This window comes from Crocodylus porosus, unplaced genomic scaffold (assembly GCF_001723895.1).
Source record: "Crocodylus porosus isolate Cpor-Errol unplaced genomic scaffold, CroPor_comp1, whole genome shotgun sequence".
Taxonomy (NCBI): domain Eukaryota; kingdom Metazoa; phylum Chordata; order Crocodylia; family Crocodylidae; genus Crocodylus; species Crocodylus porosus.
The window spans coordinates 79,637,339-79,659,764 of NW_017728931.1; the positions used below are offsets into that span (position 1 = coordinate 79,637,339).

The 22,426-nt window shown below is 44.8% G+C and overlaps 1 protein-coding gene across 1 annotated transcript in view; it reads left to right on the forward strand.

Annotated features, from left to right (window-relative positions):
• BEST3 (bestrophin 3) overlaps positions 1–22,426 on the forward strand; it is a 37,326-nt gene that overhangs the window by 2,284 nt on the left and 12,616 nt on the right. The window contains exons 2-4 of the mRNA XM_019543227.1: positions 5,134–5,303; positions 6,974–7,068; positions 7,647–7,880. Of these exons, the coding sequence (XP_019398772.1) occupies positions 5,152–5,303; positions 6,974–7,068; positions 7,647–7,880 (481 nt within the window). The 5' untranslated portion in view covers positions 5,134–5,151. The remainder of the gene's footprint in view (positions 1–5,133; positions 5,304–6,973; positions 7,069–7,646; positions 7,881–22,426) is intronic.

The window sequence follows — 22,426 nt, forward strand, 5'->3', positions numbered from 1 at the left end:
TCTCTGTTCCCCCAAGCACTGCCAGGAGTGACCAGGAATAATGGTCACAAGCTGGCAGAGGGTAGGTTTAGGCTAGATATCAGGAGGTGCTACTTCACGGTCAGGGCAGCTAGGGTCTGGAACCAGCTTCCAAGAGAAGTGGTGCAGGCTCCTACCCTGGGGGTTTTTAGAGGTTAGATGAACATCTTGCTGGGGTCGTTTGACCCCAGTACTCTTTCCTGCCATGGCAGGGGGTGGGACTAGATGATCTGCTCAAGGTCCCTTCCGACCCTAGAAACTATGAAACCTTGGAGATCTGGCCATAGGGTATAATGGGGAATCAATTAAATAGCTATAACTTTGTTGTTTTTGTCTACTTGGGATGAAACTGGCAGGGGTGGTAGCCTCTGGTGAGGCCACAAAGCCTGCCAAGTTTCAAGAATATCAGTGAAGGGGTTTGGGGGGAACTGCACCTCATGCTGCTGACAGGCAAAACTCGTGACATGAGTGACACTGTGTGTGACAGTGCAGCGGGCTGAAAACTGCAGGGGTGGTGGCCCCTGATGAGGCCACAAAGCCTGCCAGCTGTCAATGAGATAGGTGCAGGAGGAGTCTGGCTTCTAGGGCCATGTACTTCTGGCTGCTGACAGGCAAAAACTCATGACATATGTGTCACTGTGTGTTAAGATGCTGTAGGATTAAAGCTGTAGGGATGGTAGCCCCTGCTGTGGCCACAAAGCCTGCCAGCTGTGGAGGAGGTAGGTGCAGGGGTATAAGTTCTGTGGCCCTGCACATCTAGCTGCTGACAGGTAAAACTCGTGACATATGTGCTTGTGCAACTGTCTGTCTTGGGGCAGTTGATTGTCTGTATTGATTATTTCCTCTCCTTAGTCTGTGGTTTTATAGGTGTTAATCATTGCTAACTAACTGGCTACATTAGCTAGCTTTTGTGTATTGAGCTGGTCCCTGAGTGAATCATGATTGATTGGTAACTGGTAACACAGTAGCTTAGCAGCCAGGCCTGCAGCAGTGTCTCTCCGCCCCCACCCACCTCTGCCCGCCCCAAGACAGACAGTTGCACAAGCACTCACTGTCACAAGTTTTGCCTATCAGCAGCTAGAGGTACAGGGCCCCAGAACCCAGAAGCCCTGCACCTATCTTCTCAACAGCTGGCAGGCTTTGTGGCCGCAGCAGGAGTACCATCCCTGCAGCTTTCACCCTGCGGCACCTTAACACATACAGTGACACACATCATGAGTTTTGCTTATCTACAGCTTGAGGTGCAGTTCCTCCAAACCCCTGCACTTGTCTCCTTGAAACTTGGCAGGCTTCATGGCCTGAGCAGGGGCCACCACACCTGCCGTTTTCAGCCCACTGCGCCTTAACACACACAGGGTCATCTATGTCACAAGTTTTGTCTGTCATCAGCTTGAGGTACAGCTTCCCCCAAACCCCTGCACCCATCTTCTTGAAACCTGGCAGGCCTTGTGGCCTCACCAAGGGCTACCACCCCTGCCAGGTTCATCCAAATCAGACAAAAAACAACAAAGTTATAGATATTCAATTGATTCCCCATTATACTCTATGGCCGGATCTCTGAGGCAGCTCTGAAGCTTTGGAGCTGCTTCGGCCAGATCAAAGTGGGTACCCAGTCGGGAGCTCTGGAGCGGATCACTGGTATCCAAAGCAGATGGATTCGAAACTGGTTCGAATAGCTGCCTACCCGCACAGGCCTAGTAAGCATGCAAGGCAAGGCAAACAAACCCAAGACCCATGAAGAAAAAGATGAACAAAAGGATTTTTAGGACATAGAATCCCCAAATAGTAGGGTTGGAAGGGTTGTCAGTAGGTAATCTATTCCAATTCTCTGCTGAATGCAGAATCATCCCTGGCTAAACCAATCCCTATCAAGTGTCTATCTAACACGCTTTTAGAAATGTCCAAGGATAGAGACTCCACAGCCTTTCTGGGTAGACTGTTCCAATGTTTAACCAATATTGGATGCAATGTAACAGGATGCATCCAACATAATAGGATGCAGTTCAACAAAGATAAATGTAAGGTACTTCACCTAGGAAGGAGAAATCCCCAGCATACCTACAGGTTGGGGGATGTCCTCCTCAGCAGCTCAGAGGCTGAGAGATATCTTGGAGTCATAGTTGACACCAAGATGAACTTGAGCCAGCCAGCCACATGATTAGTGGTCTCTGTGAAAGATCCTGCCAGGAGAGGTTGAGAGAGCTGGATCTCTTCAGCCTCTACAAAAGATGGTTGAGGGGTGACCATGTGGATGCCTATAAATTTATCAAGGGAGGACAGCAGGGAATTGGGGATGCGTTTACCAGAGTGCCTCAGGGAGTAACTAGGAATAATGGGTGCAACCGAGTGGAGAGTAGATTTAGGTTAGACATTAGGAAGAGTTGAGTTTTTTTTACAATAAGGGTGGCCAGAGTCTGGAATGGGCTTCCAAGAGAGGTGGTGTTGTCACCCAACTTGGAGGTGTTCAAGAGGAGGCTTGACAGTCATCTGACCTTGGTCCTCTTTCCTGCCGGGGCAGGGGGTTGGACACGATGATCCATTGGGTCCCTTCCGACTCTATAAGCTATGAATCAACTTCCTAGTAAGAAAGTTCTTCCTAATCTCCAACCTAAATTTCCTTTGCTGCAATTTAAGACCGTTGCTTCTATCTTGAGCTTATCCTGACATGTCTATCCCGAACTAGGGGTGGTTGTGGCAATACAAGGTAGAGTCACCCACCCAGTCCTGCTCTGTGTATGCCAATTCAGAAATGAGGCAGTGAAATATACTGAAGGTGTCTCTTTCTGCCATATCCAGCACACGGAAAACAGAGAGCTCAAGAGCAGTAGCAGGAGTGTTTTTAGAGCAGTTTGACTCATTTCTGGGATGATGGAGCTGGTGGGTGGGACATGCTTCTCATAAGCAATCCCAGGAGTGCTTCAGAAGTAGCACTGACATGCCCACAGATTCACAGATACTATACTAGAAGAAAATGCTACATTCATCCAGCCCACATACAAGCTGAAGAATTTCTCCCCCAAAATAGGTTACAGCACACATTTTAGGAAGATGTCTTACTGCGCTGACTGTGAATTCACCCTGTCCCAGTACAGAATTCACTGTAGCTGTTCTGATATTTAATTAGCCTCCTACCAAGGAAAGGGTATCTTTCCTCAAGACTGAAACTGTCTAATTTCTAGTTCAACCATTGTATCTGTTATGCTTCTGTTAGCATGGTTGAAAAACCTCCATCTACCAGGTCTTTTTCTATATATAGCTACCTATAGATAGGATGTTTCTCTGAGGCTCTCATAAGAAAGATGTGTTGCCCCATTCATACCCTGTGTTCTGCCCTAGAGTTTCTCTCTCTGCAGCCAGCTTCTGAAGCCCCATTTCTGCAGGCTTGACTGTTATCCAGAACTGGAGCTAACAGTTTCCATTTTGATTTCTATTGTAATCCTGGGCTCTCTTGGCATGCAGCTCTTGTCCCAGATCAGCCACAATTTAGCTCTCTAGCTGCACTTCAGAGTTCCTTGGAAATGAGGATGTGTAAAATAGGAGAGCTCTGATTTAGAAGCCAAGGCGCAAAAATTCTACCTTCCAGGTTTCTTGCAAGCTGCCAGGCCTGAGGCAGAAATTCTCTGCACAACTCAACAAGCTCCGGAGGGACAATCTGTTAGAAATTGAATCCTTCTGGGTGTCCTTTTCCCTGCTGGGTTTTGTTTTTTTTTCCTACGACAAAAAGAAAAAACAGATAATTTTCATGGCTTATTGTTATACTCAGAATTAGAGGCCTAGATAAGGTGTATTCAAGCATTCTTTAATTCTATCTTAGTAATATTTTTCTAAAAGTAAAAAATCAGAAGTGAGAAGAGAAACTGTGGTATGGAGATATTTATACACCTCACACAGTGTGTGTGGATCAACTTAGGACTAATTTGAGTCCCAAATCAGTCTACAAACAGCGTTAACGTACCTTAACACCTGCACGTGTAGACACCGGCCTTTTTTCACTTATTGTGCAGTAACTTATAACACAGTAAATTTAAGCTGTTGTAAATGCATGTGTATACACACCCACAGTGTAGTAGAAATTATTTTCACCAGTCCAATTGTAAGTACATATAGCATAAGCAAGGTTCAGATATGGGGTATTATTAAAGCTGAACTGAAACATTTCAGATTCATCCACAGCTAACTCCCAAGTTTGTCAGATAATTTCTTACCAACAAAGCCATCTCCATTCCTAGTTTCCTAGAAGGCAAAAGTGGTATTTATGCTAAACCAGCACAAGTGTCTCACTCAGTAATCAACTTGAGATTTATTGACATATCCGCTTTCTCTCTAGAATGACAGAGAAATCTGCTTTGTGTCCATATTTGTATTTTCTTATTTCAAAATGCATAAAAGCACATGTATCACTGTGTGAGGTGTGTAAATATCTATACAAGTCATGCAACATCTTGACAAAGCTACAGGAAAACATTCTTACCTCTAAACTCTTCCCACCATCGAATACAGAGCTTTCTACCCAATCTGCTTGGACAAAGAACTGAAAAAAACAAACAAAACCATAGACCTGGCATTGTGGGTTAACTTGAATACTGCACTGTTGCACTACACTCCAGAGGAAGGAGTGGGAGGCACCAGTAAAGATGTCTTAGCATCTGACATATAAAAAAAAAAAAGGCCTGTTAGAAGAATTTCCTAGCTGATCTCAGCTGTTGCACTGGCTGATAATGGCAAAGACAATCCTGTAATCACATTGGGCATATAGATTAATGTCACTTCTACAGCTGGTCAAAAATATGTGCGCAGGAGCTATTTTGTGACTTTTTTTCCATTTTTGGTGACATTTCTATTGGTATCTTGAATGACACTATGGAACATATTGGACAGTAGGAGAGTCTGTGGAGAACAGGAGTAATATGTTCCCTTCAGCTGGCACTGCCAAGCAGGCAAGCAGCCACATTCTGCATAAGCTGTGGCTTCTGGATGGTCTTCCAGGGTAACCCCACATAGACAGCATTGCACTAATCTAATCTGCAAGTCACAGAAGTAACTGGGACTGTATTTGGGTTAGGAGACACTCTCTATTGATTTCTTGTGTGGTTTTTTTTTTTTTTACATTTCTAGGCACAGCCTGCCAAGGAGATGACAGTCACTTACTCCAGCAGTGTAGCAAATGCCACTTTCTTTGGATTTCACAGATTGCTCCTCAAGTGGAAAGGTAGCATCTACAAACTGCTGTACAGGGAATTTCTTGTCTTTATTACTCTTTATACAGGGATAAGTGTACTATACAGGTACATTTTTTTCCATGCAAAATACGTGTCATCTTAATCGGCTGCTGACTGATTTTATACTAAATACCATGACCTTTTGCTTGGACTTCTTAATGTTCTTTCATTACCACATTTGCTTTATTTATCTCTTACACAATTTTCAGGAATGTTTAATTACTGTCTAACCATCATGTTCAAATGATTCTAATTTCAGCCTCATGCTAGCAGCTGACTATCACATATTTCATGATCCCCAAATAAATGTCTTCATGGACTCCCATGTTACACAGTGTGCCACGCTAACTCTGCTCTGATTAAATGCTTCTTTTTGAATTGTGAATTCTAATTTTCTTGTCATGCTTGGAGAACTATGTCATCACTGGCAAATAGATGGCATTTTCACAAGGAACTCTGAGAGGTAACTGTTTTATACCGTTCTCTCTCAGGCAACTATAAGTCAAGTTGCCCTGAGTAAAGACTGCAATAAAGCCTCTAAGTTTTAAGGGTCCAAGCCTCAGCTCGATGGAAGCCAAAGGCAGCGACTACCTCACAAGAGGCATGCAACAGCAGTCTATGGCAGGATCAGTACTTAGGTCAAAGTGTTATTCACTCCTATGCCAGAGGCCAGCCTAAGATTTGTGTTATACTTTAGTCCCAATGAAATCCCCAACTGTGATGTAGGTGAGGCCTGTGCTAGTCCCCAGAAATAGGGCAAATTTCAACCTCCATGAAAACTAGATTTCTTAATCAAACACAGACTTTTGTTAGTAAAGTGCACTCCTGCTTCGGCTCTCTAACTGGAACTCAATAGCTTTTCCGGTTTTGTAAATCAAATTCTTCAGACTCCATTTTTTTTATAAAAGCAATCGCTAATTTTCCTAGAAAAAATACAGGAATCTGTTACAAGACTGAGTCATTAGCATGTAATGAAACATCTTCCTACATGAACAGCAAATCTTATTTTATAAGATAAATAAACATAAACCAAAAACCCAAGTATTTTCTAGGTCTCTCTTTTCTGTGAGATCAAATAACAAGTGTGAGGCATATAGCATAAATAAAAAAATAATTGTCTATATATTAACATTTTGTATTTAATTTCTTTCTGCTTAGGAACTAGCTATTGTACTCTATTTTTTTCCCAACATATAGTTAACAGTGTGCCTTACTGTCTATATACTTTTAAAATGTTTTTTAAACTTATGGCCACGATAAGATACTTTAGCAGTAAATATGAGAAAAAAACCACTGCAGTGGAAAAGCAACCTTTTCAAATGACAGAAAGTTATAGATTAGTGCTCCTTTGTAGTTCCAGCAGATCTGATTAGCTCACTTTATTAAATGGTCTTGTTGACAAATGAGAAAATGATCTTTTTGCTGAAGTATCTCACACCAAGATCATTGATCTGTGTTAGGGGCCACATTCATTCCAAGGTAAATAGCACAAGTGGATAATGACTTCCTTTAGAAATGAGAAGATCCTTGTCTCCAGCTCCCTTTATTACATGATACAAATGTTAACATTTTAAATATTCATAAGCTTAATTTCTTTAAAGATTCACCTGTGTGCATTAGCCAAGGCTGTTCCTCATTGCAGTGATGCGGTGTTTTATTCTTAATTGTATTCACTTTATACCTGAAAGAGTGCAGAAATGTTACCAAGGGTTATACACATTTTATTTTTGCTACAGATTTTTTCTTACAGGAAGGCAAAAACGGTTCTTTGAAAAATTATCAATTTACTGTGACCAATATGCTGAACAAATCCCAGTAACCTTTGTGCTTGGTAAGTATAGGTTACATGTGGAAAGAATGCACAAAGCTGCCTCTCCCAGGGTGACACAAATGGCTGTGCATGGAAGCATTTCAGAGCTGAAATGCATGTGGGAACACAGCGGCTCACAATAAAATCGTAATCACCCATTAATGTTGCCTTACAGTCAAATTGCTGTTGTCAAATGAACACCACAGATACTTGAGTCATGAACTTACTAATGAGAGATTAAAGTATTCATAATTGCACTGTGTTTAAAAAAAAAAAAAATTTAGGCCTGATCCTGCAAAATGCTGAGTTCCCTCAGCCCATGCAGACATAAATGAAACGGATGGGTGCTTAGCATTTTCCATGATCTGCTCAATTTCTAACAAGATTTGGCCCCTTGCACTAATATCTGCTTACTAAAAGGCTTTAACAGTAGCAGGCCGTGTATACTTTACACTACAGTAATGATTCTGGAAATACAGCGACTTCCTGGTGTGGATAACTTCTACAATATAAACAGAAGCTCAACTAAGCATTAGAATAGGTGTAAATTTTACAGGAAGATTATAATTTTTATGACATTGATATGCTTTGACCCACAGGGTTCTACGTTACACTGGTGGTGAACCGCTGGTGGAACCAGTTTGTGAATCTGCCGTGGCCAGACAGAATTATGTTCTTGATCTCTAGCAATGTTCAGGGACAGGATGAATATGGGCGCTTACTTCGGAGGACTCTGATGCGCTATGTGAATTTAACTTCCCTGCTCATCTTCCGCTCAGTGAGCACAGCTGTGTACAAAAGATTTCCAACCATGGACCATGTGGTAGAAGCAGGTATTGTCAATTTATTATCCCCAGTAAGTTCTTCCCTTACAGACAGGGATCTAAAGAAATCTGCCTCATTTTTCCTTATTTAACCTCTTCTTCAAGTCATACTAGTCCCTGTCAAATCCACCAACCTCTGGCAAAGACAGGATTAAATGACACATTCTGTAGGAGCTGATTTTTATTGCTACTAAATTCTTCATCCAAGGTCAAGACAAAACAAGGGTGCCCCAAATCCCTCGCTCTACTAGGTGTAAAGCAAACTCTTAACTTGGCTGAGGCCTTCAGGACAGAAAATATTTGACATGTGGAGACCCAAGGGCCAATGGGTGCAAGCCTCCCTCCCCTGATCTGAGGGCACCCCCCCATGCCTTGCAATGCTTGCCCAGCTGGGGTGGGGCGGGGCAAGGGCCGAAGGTGCAGCTTGTCCGGGGGGGTGCAGCTCCCACTACAGCTCTCCGCTTGTTTGGATGTAGCACAGTGGCTCTGTCCCACAGCCCCTGCTGCCAACCCAGTGCGCAGCACAGTGCAGCCCTAGCCTCGCCCACCATGTGCAGATCCGGGGGCACATGCCCCCCTCGTGATCTCCCAGATGAGTGGTGGGAGCAGTGACAGGAGCCGCCAGATGAACAGCTCCTGGACCAGCGGTGTGCAGCAGCAACAGGACCTGCACCCCTCCACCGCGCTCCTGAGATGAGCTGCGCCTTTGTCCCATGCCCCCCACCCTGGCAGGGCAGCAGTTGCCCTAGCCCGTCCCAGGCCCAACCCCAATCCCTTGTTCACTGTGGGCATATTGATCTTCCCTTGACACCCCTTTCCTCCCCCACTCCTTCCACTACAACAGACTACCAGCTGGACACAACTGTATGAAGCATCTAAAGGAACCAATCACCCATTTATAACATTGTTGCTATGGGCAAATTGGTCCCAAATTACGATGTTTCGACTTAAGCCACAGCTTTCAGGAACCAATTGCATGATAACTCTGAGGACTGCCTGTAATAACAAGCTGTTCCCTTACATAATAACTTGTATTAGACTAATGTCTGACAAGGAACACGTGTATTCTTTTGAAAGGAAGCTGGTCACTGGCTAAGCCAAAAAGAATTTCCTCTGCAACTCCTCTGCTGTATAGTTATGTTCAGGGTGAGATGCTCTGCCTTCTTCTGAAGTATCCAGCATCTTTGCCAGAGACAATACCAACCTCAATAGATCATTGATCTATACCAGAAAGAATAGGTTGTTCCTGCTGTGGTATCTTGAATTTTGTTTTATTTTGAGAAGCAGTAGTAAGCTAAGGGGAAACATGTTATACACTCCCCCACCCCCCCGGGATTTAAAATGGTGAAGGGAAAAAATTCCAGCACAATGCATCTTTCTTACTGAAAGAACCAGATCAGGTTAACGTATACTTTTTTTCCCTGAAAGTATGCTGAATTCTAAAATCTTTTTCCTATCGTTTTTTAACAAGTTGTTTACCGGGACTTGAGAGAGGTCAGCAAATCTTATGTCACTCCCTAGCAATCTGCTTCTAATACACACTGGAAAATTACAGCATTTCCAATCAGCTAATCCACCTCTGCCTCCCCATTGCTAAAGACAATCTGTTCTTAAGGAGACAGTGTGTCTGAGGATTCTTAAGCAATAGTTGTAGACTGGAAAATTATCTAATATTTTTATTATATGGAAAATATTCTACCATTGGATCCTTCAATACAGAATGACAATATCATCATTATTTTAAATCTTAATTCATCCTGTACCGGAAACATTTCAATAATAGTACAAGGACAGGTTCTGTTACTCATGGTGAGTAGTATAGTACTCCGAAATTGGTCCCATTCATCGTTTGCTATGGCATAATATAACAGTCTATGTTAAAGCACAATATTCAATATGGCTAGGAGTGGCAGAAACAGATACTTAAAGAGCATCAGCAATTACTGAAGCTTGTGCCAATTTATCACATCACTGTCAAACTGAAAATTGTCACTGCATAAATACTGCTAAACATTTGCCTTTGCAGCAAATGTAGAGATTTTAAGGCAGGGGCAGGCAATTATTTCAGGTGGAGAGCCACTTACCCGAGTTTTGGCAAGCCATCGAGACCTGCAAGGGTAGCCACGCCCCTTGACAAGTGCCCCTCCCCCTGGTCACAATCTTGGACCAGATGTCCCACCCCCCTAACCCCTGAACTTTGCTGCCAGAAGTTCTGCCCCTTGCTGCCCCTCTCCCCCACCGCAGAATTACTCTTTGCAGCAACTGTTTGCCATCTCAGAACCAGCAAAATACCAAATTACATTCTAAAAATCAAATACGTACTACAACATTCATTAATTTGATTTCAAAAAATATTTTGTCCTAATTTACATGTGTTTATGTAGTGTACACAAAGACTATTGTACAATAGTTTAAAGTGAAGTCATACACTTGTATATTATTGGGGGAGGAGTGGGAGGGTATAGGTTTATGCTGCGTGGGTATGTGGGGAGGGTGTAGGTGTGTATGTGGGGGTCTGTGGAGCATGGATAGGTGTGGGTGGGGTGTATGTGGGGTGAGGGAGCATGTGGATGTGTGGAGTGTGGGTGGGTTGGAGCTTTGTGGGAGGCTGTGAATAGGTAGGGGAGGGTGGCTGGGGAGGGTTGTGGCATGTCTGGAGGGGGAGGGTTTGCCCATAGCCTCCTGTGGGCAGGGCCCCCCCCAGCACTCCTCCAAACCCAGGCTCCGCGCTCCTGCCCCTGGGACACCGATGGGGCCCTGTACTGCCCCTTGCCACCACTTGCCCCCCCGTCTACCACCGCTGCCCTTCTGCCACTTCCCCGTCTCCACCCCCAGCTTGCCACTCCGGCACCATGTCCCAGATGCATGGTGGAGACATCAGGATGCAGCAGGAGCTGGACCAGCTTGGCAGGCACCACATGGAGCCAGCCGAGGCTCTCAGGGGCCAAGCCAGCTCCTGCTGTGTCCTGCAGCTGGGAACTATGTGGGGCCAGAGTAACTGGTAACAGGGTGGAGGGGAGTGGCAGCAATGGTGGATAAAGGATGGTGGCAGGTGGGTGGAGTGGCAGCAAGTGGGCACATGGAGCACAACAACAGCTGGGCAGGAGCACAGGGCCTGCATGGTGCACTGGGGCCAGCATGGCTGTATGCAGCAAGGCAGGCTCCACCAGCAGACAGAGGGGGATCCAGTCCAGCTCCAATTAATTGATTGGACAATAATCAAATCTTTTTGTCCCGATTTACATGCATTTGTTTTGTGTACACAAAGGTGATTATATAATAGCTTAAAATGAAGACTTATGCTTATATTGTGTGGGGAGGGAGACATAGGTATGTGGTTATGTGGGGAGGTGGATAGGTATGGGGGTGTGGGGTGAGGGACCATGTGAATGTGTGGAGTGTGGGTGGGTAGGGGGTTTGTGGGAGGCGGTAAGTGTGTAGGGGAGGGTGGCTTGGGAGGGTTGTGGCATGTCTGGAAGGGGAAGGTTTGCCCACAGCCCCCCATGGCAGGCAAAGTCCCCCCAGTGCTCCTCCAAGCCCAGGCTCCAAGTTCCTACCACAGGCCAGGCCCTGTGCTACCACTTTTTGCCACTTCCCCATGTCTGCCACCACTACCCTTCTACTGCTTCCTCACCCCCCCCACCCCACCCAGCTTACCATTCTGGCACCACATCCCAGCTGCACGGTGGAGACAGCAGGATGCAGCAGGAGCTGGACTGGCCCAGCAGGCACCACATGGAGCCAGCCAAGAATCTCAGAGCCTAGGTTGGCTCCTGCTGCATCCTGTGGCCTGACATTGCAGCTGGGAACCACATGGTGCCAGAGCAATCGGCAGGGAGGTGGAGGGGAGAGGCGGCAATACCAGGCAAATGGCTGCAGCAAGCCAGGAGGAGTGGCAGTGAGTGCACCGAGCTCAGTGACAGCTGGGTGGGAGCATGGGGTTCACACAGTTTGCTGGAGCCAGCACCAGAGGGCCAAGAGCGGGGTGGCAGGAGCACAGGCCAGCTGGGCTCTATGGAGCCAGGCCAGGCTGTACCAGCGGGCAGAGGGGGATCTGGCCTGGCTCTAGAGCCCCTGCTGGCCCAGGCCCCATGCTCCTGGCACCCTGCTCTGGGCCCTGCCAACCCTGGTCCCAGCACACCAGTGTGGGCCCCATGCTCCTGCACGCCTGTCACTGCACTCAGCGCATCTGCTCGCTGCCCCTTTCACAGCTTCCCTGCCTGTGGCTGCTGCCGCTCCTCTTTACCCCACGCTGGCCACTCCAGCACCATGTGGTTCCTGGCTGCAAACTGGATCACATCAACCGGCTCAGCCCGACCCCGAGTGATGGCACCCTATCCCCCTACTTATCTATATTCCTGCCTGCCTACACTGCAGGGAAACAACCCCAGGGTCCCAGGCCAGAACTCTCTCCTCAGCACTGGGCTTCTGGCTGGGGGTGGGGGAGGTGGGGCTAGCTGGGCCTTGCTTCTGCAGCCTCTTGATCCTTCCAATGGCTTCCCTTGGCCCCGTCTCCTGTCATCTTTTCATCTACCCCTGGCTGCCTGTCATATTAAATTTTCTAAATTTTTTAGGGCCCCATGAGCCAGATAAAATGGCCTGGTGGGCTGGATTCACCCCACAGGCTGTATTTTGCCCACAACTGTTTTAAGGCCAGAGGTAACCATTGTATGATCCTCTAGTCTGACTTCCTATTCAACAGAAGGCAGAGAAATTCACCAAGTAATTTCTATAACAAGCCCTGAGCTTCTGAGTACCTTTTACAAAAATCTCCAGTCTCAAGTCAAAGACTACAAATAATGGAGGTTACATCACATCCCTAGGTAAAATGACACAATAGTTTGGCACCCTCATAGTCAGCCTGAATACGTCTGGCTTCAGCTTCCATCCATTGGATCTCTTCTTACCCTGATGTGCTAAACAGCTGTTTCCACAAGTGTGTACTTGTCAAGTGCAAGTCACCTGTTAACCTTTTGGATAAACTAGCTAACTTGACTTTCTTCAGTCCTTTATCATAAGACATGTTTTCCAACACTCAGGTGACAGTTGCAGATCTTCTGAAAATCCTTTTTAATACTTGGAATTGGAGACAGCAAGGGCTAGATCTAATAGCATAATAATCTAGTAGTGGGCAACAAGGGCACCAGCCCCAGGTACCTGCTCTGTGGCACTGCAAAAATGGCAGCCACCACTGTTCCTTGCCCAACTACCTCTGCTGCTGCCCCAGCTGCTATTGACACCCAGGGCATAGACCCTGGCTGCTATGTCTCGGGCTTGCTCCGAGCAGTGCAACACCAGACTTTACAATGCCTAGTCATCCTTGTAAAGATGTATTCCATTTTTTCCAATAGCTCAGTGGTTACAGCACTCATACTGGAAGTAAGAGATCATCATTTAATTCCATCCTGTTCTGCCTTTGGTAATTTTAACTTGTATCGTGCATATCCTGCATAAACACTCTAGCCACCAGGCCACGGGCACTTACATGGAAGAGGTGGTGCACATAGTTCCTCCTGTTAAAATGGTTCCATTTTGCATGTCATGATTAAACACTAAATTAAATTAAATTAGAAGAGGGAGGAGGAGAGTCAGAGTCAGTCTATAACCACTATCAACCAAACATCCATTCTCATAAAAAATGATGGTAACTTTGTTTGACAAGTCCTATTTCCCATAAGACCATGCTGATTAAACACTAATTATACTACCATCTTTCATTCTTTACTGATTGCATCCATACCAGCCTCTTCATGATTTGGCCAGGGATCAGAATCAGGCCAATTGACCTATTTACCTCTTCGAAATATTGGTACAATATTAGCTTTTTTCTAGCCCCCTAGAACTTCTCCAACATTCCAAATATTGTTAAAATAAATAAATAGGTATTTCTAGTTCAGAGAGCTCTTCAGCCAATTCTTTTAATACTCTTTGATACATATTTTACACATTTTAAAGTGTTTAATGGTAAAAGTTGCTGCTTAACTTTACACTTAGTTATTGATGGAACAAAGTACTTCCCTATTACAGCAATAAAAATAACAGTTGAGTGAGTACTAGTCAATAGGTTCTTTTACCTTATCCTTCATGAATGATTGTAGCAATCTAAGGCAGACAAGGTTCTTTGGGTGAATCTGATATCTTTTATTAGACCAACTAAATAGTTGGAGAACAATATTTAAGCAAGCTTTTGGGTCCAAAAACCCTTCATCAGGCTAAGAAAGGGTCAGCAGTTGATGTGTGCTCCTCCTGGATGGAATGAAAAGTAAAAAAGCCAGAGGCTGGGCTGGTATGCATACCAAAACAGCTACAACCTACACCCCTGTAGCAATCCAAAGCTTCCAGAGATAAGAATAATAGCTCCTAATGTTAATGCCCCTTTGAGAGTCTCAAAGAGAATGTTTAATTGTTCATTAATATAAATATCTTGACTTTTAAAATAATGATGGTTAGAACCTGAATATTACAAAGAACACTTTTTCCTATATGAAAATGGATACAGTGGATGAATACAGACATTCAAAAAGTCCAAGGTGGAAATGCTGTAAGTATACTGCTTTACTCAGAGTGCTCTAGATTAGGTCAGGACTGAACAGAACACATGTGCACTGTTCAGTGTGGGGATCAAAGCCTGCCTGCAATGGCTGAGGCCAGCAGGCTGGCAGCACTCCTGCATGCTTCCCAGGAGGTTGCTGGAGGCTATCAAGTCCGGCTGAGCAGCTGGCCACTGGGCCTCTCTCCCCAGCCCTGCCCTGCCCCCACACCAGAGGCTCCATTCCCCCCAGCCCTGCCCTGCCCCCACACCACAGGCTGGGGGGAATGGAGCCTCTCTGCTGAGTAGGCCTGGATCAGTCCCTGTCAAGACCCATGCCCACAAACTTCTTGGAGATCTGTGCAGTAGAGAATTTTGGTTACCTCCCGCTCCCCCAGCTGCACCGGGAATAGACAGAGCCTTTTCTGTCTCCTCTCTGTGACAGTCTGGGGGTGAGGCTGGTGCTCTCCTGAAGCAGACAACCACTGGCGGAGGCTAGCAAGACACCCAGCAAGGGGCTCCTAGGATGTTGGTAAATGTGCCTTAACTCAGGATGGGGTGTGGTTAGATAAAGCGCTGTAACCTAAAGCACTTTAATCTGATACCACATCCATCCAGGGTTAACTTCAAGTGGGATCCACCATTTTTAAAGCATTTGATGTGCTATGAATATCTGTTTGGTTATGGCTTTAGAGCACTTTCTGCGCACTTAATGAGCAACACGTGTAACTTCTGTACTGGCCCTGTGCCACTACAAAGCATAATTGATTATTGATTGGAGCTCTATTGCTTTTTATAAAAAATTCAAACTGTGCTGTCCTAGATAATGACTTCAGAGAGCCTCTCCTGTGAATTGTATCTGGAACTCACTCCAAAAATAGGTTCTCTTGTATGCTAATGTCTCAAGTCCAACATTATTGAACTTGATGAGTTATAATTAGGATATTAATTAGGTGGGAAGCTGCTCATTTCTTGCCCCAATGCCAGGGGGCACTTTCTGCAGCTCCGTTCCTCCCCTACACTGCAGCCCAAACCTTGCAGATGGCATCCACAGATATTAACCTCACTGGCCACACACTAGGCCTCAGAATCCTTCAATCCAGACCCCTACAAAATCCCTCCACTCAGGCAGTCTACTCTGCCCTCATTCTGGGCTGTCTAGCTCCCTGAACTGTTCCTCCTTTCAGGTGTGGTCCCCCTGGGGCCTTTGGCCACACAGGCCCTGGCCTCACCTCCAAAGCCAGCTGGAAACCCCAGGTCCTCAGCTCTGGGCATCCCTCATGTGGGTCCTTGGCCCTTTTGACCCTTCTGGCCCTGGCCCCAGCATTGATCAGTCAAGGGTTTTCAAGTCAGATCTATGAGTCTCTAGCTTGGGTCCACCTTCTTGGCCCAACTATGTGTTAACCCACCCGCTTGTGGGAGCTGGGGTTAAGGTGTCCCGACCCACATTTCACCAGGGTGGTAACTGGTCTGGTATTTCCTGGGGTCTCCCACACCACTGAGAGCCCCACCAGGTCACCCACTCCTGACAGGTTGCTGTTTTAGGTCATGCCCAGGACCAGGAGCCTCCAAACCATCTCCTACAGCTCCTGCCCTTACCTCCAGGATGTTGCATACAGGCTTGCAGCCAGGCAATAGTTCTGCCTGGCCTGCCAGCAGTGAACTGCTGTCTTTATATAGGCAGCCAGAAGTCTAAAATGGCTGCTGCAATCAAGCACCTGCTGGCTGCTTGGCTTAGCCCTTAAAATGGCAGGCACCAACAGTGCTCTGCCACACCATCTTATCCACTTACTTTACATACAAAACCAATTGAATATGTTCTCATATATTTTCTATGTTGTGCTGTTTCATGCATCATTAGCAAAATTAGACTTGGCATCCTGATTGCAGAATCTGTATTACATGGGAGAGATCACAGAGAACACAGCTTGATTTTCAAACACGTAGAACTTAAAGTCTGAAACACAATCTCTTTGATTTCCACTGAGAAGGTTCTCAGGGTTTTCCACATTAAATAAATAAGCTCCATTTTATCAAAGTTATTTTCCCCAAAGCTTCTGTGCTTTAAGATGTGCCATATTGACACTGGGAGGAAAAAACAGAACCAAAAGTATCCACCCTGGAGCAGAGAGAAGAGAATTCACTGAGCAGGGAAGGGGAAAAAAGGCAAGCTCCAGCAGTCCTAAAGCAGGCTACAAGGTTGCAGCTGATGAGGACATCCTCATGAAGGCTGCAATGCAGAAGCCCTGATCCTGAGCTTCGGCAGCTTGGCCAGCAGGGAACAGATCAAAAAACATGGCTGAAGCTCTGATTTAAACAACAATGGTAAACCAAGAATTGCTCTTTAGTTTCTTTCTACTTTTTGTTTTTTGGGGTTTTTTTGACTGAACCCTGGTGAGGGCAACTTGCTGCAGAGAGCAGAAATGTGATAACACTTTGTTGCCTGAGTAGTGGCTATCAGGCCATGTAGCCCAGGGACATTAAGTCAAAGGTCAGAACGGAGTTTTTGTGAAGAGATTAACAAGAATCACGCTTGTTTTGTTTCAAGTAGAAAACGAGTCTATTGGGGTGAAATCCTATGAACAATCAATTATTCATGTTGACTACCCAGTGGAATGGGAGAGGGTATAGGGGAAGGTGGAGCCCTCATTGTACTAAGGTAAATCCTAGGATCATCCTCACAGCAAATCCTCCCTCCTAGACATCCCTTTTCTTATTATCAGGTCATGGTAGGTGAGATTATGGGCGTAAGGTTCCCTGTGAAGGAGGACATCCCAGGGATCTTCAGCTGAATGGCTGCATAATACAGACTACCTTCATACAAAAAACCTATAGAAGACAAATATGGACTATTACAACAGAATTATAACGCTAATTAATTATCAACATATTATGACTGAACTATAACTGCAATTAATAATTGACATGCATTTACAACTGGCTCTTATGTTTGAGAACAAATTACCATCTCCATATAGGGTTTGATTTAATGAGACTTGCTTTAATCCAAATTAATACAAGCATATCCCAAAGCTCTCATGTAGCACCCCAAGCAGAAGTCCCAAACAAACAAGCCATACAAAACAAACTAGGAAACTCCATTGCTCCCCAAACACCTTGAAACTGCTCTTACTGATAATCTCATCAGTACCAAATTAGTTCCCATATGGGACTGCCTCCTTGAAATAGTTCGGAAACCTGGAATTAAACTCCTTCTACCTCAGCTCTAGGATGTTCCACCTTTACACAGCAAAACCCATTACAGAAATATATTGGGAAATTAGTAATGTGTTACCTTCAATGATGTCATTATCTTCATGGGTGAATTTAGGATTTTGAAAAGTGGGGGGTGCAGACGGTGTAATACATAATCAAATATAACACAATACATTTTTCTCCAGAAACTAAGAGAAACTAGAGGCTTTGCTAATATGCCAGGGGGCTAGGGCTATATTATTCAGTTTAAGATCAAAGCATTAATTTGTTATATCATGTACTGTGAATAAAAAAAAAAAAATACAACAAACTAGGCAAAAATAAGTTAAAGCTGTTGTTTCATTAGTCTTGTAGTCATCAGAATCAAATGTTCATCTCTTTCAGATTCATAAAACAAAACCTTAGCCTTCTTGAGCAGCTTGACAGTGCATCCAGGATTGCACTGAAAGCTATTTCTGCACCCAAGTTAATGTTCATGTGAGTTAACATTTCTACATCTGAGTTAATGTTTTTAGCTAGAGTTAAAAGCAGTCTGCAAGGCGGCGAAATAGGAGCTAGATTATCAGGAGCAACTAACAGACAACAGAACTGCGAAAGAAAGGACAGCTTGATTAGAACATCAATACCATTAAAAAGGGGATAGGGGCATTAACACCTGTGTAATGAAGAGTTTAGAAGGAATCAGATAGTTTACAGTCATCCATGAAGTCAACTGATTCTCTCACTGCTGCCTGAATAGAAATGCTGTTGCAGGCCCAGGCAGCTGGTTTTAAACTCTGGGTGAACCAGGAAATAAAAGCTGGGGGGACCAACTACACCACTGTATCCCCCTGGACCCACCCCGACTATCGTGTACATAAACAAAATATGGTAACAGATCACTCAAGCCATTCCACATCTCTATTTTCCTTCCCATCCTTTGTTTATCTGTCTGTTGTTTTGGCCCTGATCCTGAAAACAGTTATCCACCTGCTTCCTGACTTGCACGAGGCTGCTTCAGGAGCAAGGTTAAACAGGTAAATAAGCATAAGATTGCAGCCTATGCACCAACACACCATCTAGCATAATAGGGCCCTGTGACCCATAAGCACTGCTATAAAATACAATAAAACAACAACTAATAGTATGAGATCAACATCAGTTTTTCTAGATAGTCCAAAAGATTATTTTAGTTGCTGTATTTTGCATAGACTGGATGAAAATCAAGGAGCTCACAATTGATGTAAAAATCACGGTTCGTTTCTTTGGAGGCTCATAAACAATGATCCTTTAGGCACACATTGTTGGTAATACAAAAGGTATATATTTGCAAATAGGGTCAGAGAGAGAAGACAAAAGACCACACTCTCTGCCCGCGGGGAACACTTCTCAGCAGGCTTTTATCCCCTCTCTCCTGAGCACGTGTACAGAAGCAGGAACTCTTACAACTCATTTCCGGTTCATACAAACATATATGAAATGACGTCACGTCATACAGCGCATGTGTATTATAATTAACTACTTAAGTATGCAGGGCGGATAGGCTTATATGTATTAGCTAATTGCGCTTGCTCAGAAAGTACTTTAGGTTACAAAAAGTTCAAACCCAAGGACAAGATGGCAATTACTCTTATCTAGCCTGAGAAATGTAGGGGGCATGAAAGGAAGTGTGATTTAGTGTAACAAAGAGATAGTAAATTTGCAGAACAAAGAGAGAGTGATACCTTAATACAAAGAGACCTTAGTAGCTTTTTCTTGAATCTCCCCCCCTCCTTCTCCTACCAGGGAGAGCGAGAGCTGGCAGCTGTGCTGTTCTAACAACACTATTGATAATGCATTTTTAATAATATTTCTAACACAATAACACAGGTTAGAGAGACTCAGGCACAAAGGAAATGGACATAACCAAGGAGCCAATCATTTCCTTCATGTCTAGAGTTTTCTAAGAGACTTTGACTTACAGGCACTTTCTCACTAAGCTCACCTTCTGGCTCAGGCAGCAGAACAATGCAAGGATGCCGAGGTTTCATTGAATGCAATACTAAATACATTTTAAAAACAGTTCTGTTAGCATTAAGCTGTTCAGAAAACAGGACTTTTTTTCCCCCAGACAGAAATTTGGGATTAGATCTCATGTGACAGTGGTACAGTTTATTTCCTACAGAAATCAGAGCCAGGAACTAGGATGATTTTTCCCAGACCATTAACACAGCACAGAGAAGAGGATGGAAGAGACCTGGAGAGGCCACTTTTCCTAATGCAGAGAATGACCTGCAGCCTAGGAGGCCTTGCACAAAGGCCCCTTGGCCTTTGCACCACCTCTTCAGCCAGCTGCTTCCACTTCAGCTATAAACATAGCAGCATTCCTGCAGAGCTGCTAGAAAAACTCCCCTGGCTCCAACTCCATCTTTCCCAAAATCCTCTTGTAATAGTCAAATGGAAGGTTTCACAGGACACAGGGAAAGCTGTATGAAAGATAATAGCACCCCTGGCTCAGACGTAGGGCAGGCTGCCATGCAAAGGTTGCCTTCCTTCTGCAAGTCTAGGGAACATGGTGCAGTCTGTTGTCTCTGTAGCTGTGGGATTTCTGAGCATAATTCTTCACCTATCTCTTAGGGCTCCTTAATAAGTCTGAAGGAAACAAGAAATAACACATTTATTACAGAAGCATTTTAGTTGCAGTAAATGCCTTCCTCACTAAACTTGGCTTACTAATTATACTTTTATTGATTGCTGCCTATTCACTGTATTGAAGCTCTAGTGCAACAGAAAGTCCTGTGTCCCCAGTAACTTTTTAATAAGCTGCAAGTCACCATAAAAAGCCATAATTGTTGAGTAGGGATAATCTTTTGACTGGCAATATTTCAGTCCTCATTGCCTAAAAATAGAGTACTAAATCAGAGAGTGGTCTATGAAACGGTAAGCTTTGTACATCTGCAATACTTCAGAAGCAACAGCAGTGTGTGAGAAAACAAGCTATTTTTAGACTATTATACATTGTATCAGAGAGGTCTATAACAGTCCATATAACCATAAAATTTTATGTACAAAAATTGGAGGATTGTGGGCTTAACTCTGAGACAGTCAGTCAGGTGGGTGAGAAACTGGATGCAGGATGGGACTCAGAGAGTTGTAGTGAACAGATCTGTGTCATCGTGGTGAGAAGAGGGCAGCGGTGTCCCACAGGGTTCAGTGTTTGGTCCAGTAGTTTTCAACATCTTTATTAACTATTTGGATGTGGGGGTGAAGAGCTCACTGGCCAAGTTTGCAGACAACACCAAGTTATGGGGAAGCATGGTCATGCTTGAAGATAGGCTACAGATACAGGTGGACCTAGACAGGCAGGGAATTTGGGTGGATCAGAATTTGATGCAGTTCAATGTCGAGAAATGTAAAGTACTCCACTTTGGGATGACCAACCCCTAACACCTATAGGCTTGGAGGCACCAAACTGACTAGTACCACAAATGAAAGAGACCTGGGGGTAATAACAGACCACAGTATGAATATGAGCCAGCAGTGCAATGCTGTAGCCAGTAGGGCAAATAATACTCTGGCATGCATCAATCAATGCATCTCCAGCAAAACCAAGGATGTGATTCTTCTGCTGTACTCAGCACTGGTGAGACAACAGCTGGAGTACTCCATCCAGTTCTGGGCACCACACTTTAACAAGGACGTGGACAAGCTTGAGAGAGTCCAATGAAGAGCCACCCATACGATCAGTCTTACATGGCAAGCCATATGAGGCAAAGCTCAGGGATCTGGGACTATTCAGCCTGACAAAAAGAAGGCCAAGAGGGGGACTTGGTAGCAGCTTCCCACTACACTGGGGGAGTACATCAAGGGCTCGGTGAACAACCGTTGACCAGGGCACCCAAGGGGAAAATTAGGGGTGATGGCCACAGACTCCTGGAAGACCGTTTCAGACTCAACATTAGGAAAAACTTCTTCACAGACAAGGTGTCCACACAGTGGAATAAGCTCCCTCCAGGGGTGGTGCAATCACCTACCCTTGAAATCTTCCAGAGGAGACTAGATAGTCACCTTGCTGGGGTCACCTGACCCCCAGTTATCTTTCCTTCTTGGTGCAGGAGGTTGGACCTGATGATCTTCCAAGGTCCCTTCTGGCCTTACAATCTATGAATATGTTGCAAGTCAACTTCTACACTCATTTGTGAGCATATTCTAAACATAAAAGATGTTGTATGAAAGCAGAGAAAAGTGGGTAAAAGAAACTAAGGAGAAATACTATGGGCACGTCTACATGTGTCACTATGGTGATACTGTTACTGCACCATGATTTAGTACACCTTTTGGAAGTAACAGCCCATACAGCCCAACCTCAAGAAAGGGAGGAAAGTGAATCCGGCTAACTATAGGCCCATCAGCCTGACTTCTATACCAGGAAAGGTATTAGAAAAGTTTATTAAAGAGGCCATCCTTAAAGGATGCTGGTATCAGCCAGTCCAAAGGGATAGGCAGCAAGGGTTTGTTGCGGGTAGGTCTGGCTTGACCAATCTCATTTCCTTCTACGACCAGGTGACCTATCACCTGGAGAAGGGAGAAGAGATTGATGTCATACATCTTGACTTCAAAAAAGCCTTCGATCTGGTATCCCATGATCACCACTTGGTGAAACTGGCTAATTGTGGCCTTGGGTCCACCACAATCCGCTGGCTGGGAAATTGGCTCCGTGGTCAGACCTAGAGGGTAGTAATTGATGCAAGTCATTCATCATGGTGTCCTGTGACCAGTGAGGTCCCCCAAGGCTCTGTTCAACATTGTTCAACATCTTCATTAATGATGGGGACATTGGAGTCAGAAGTGG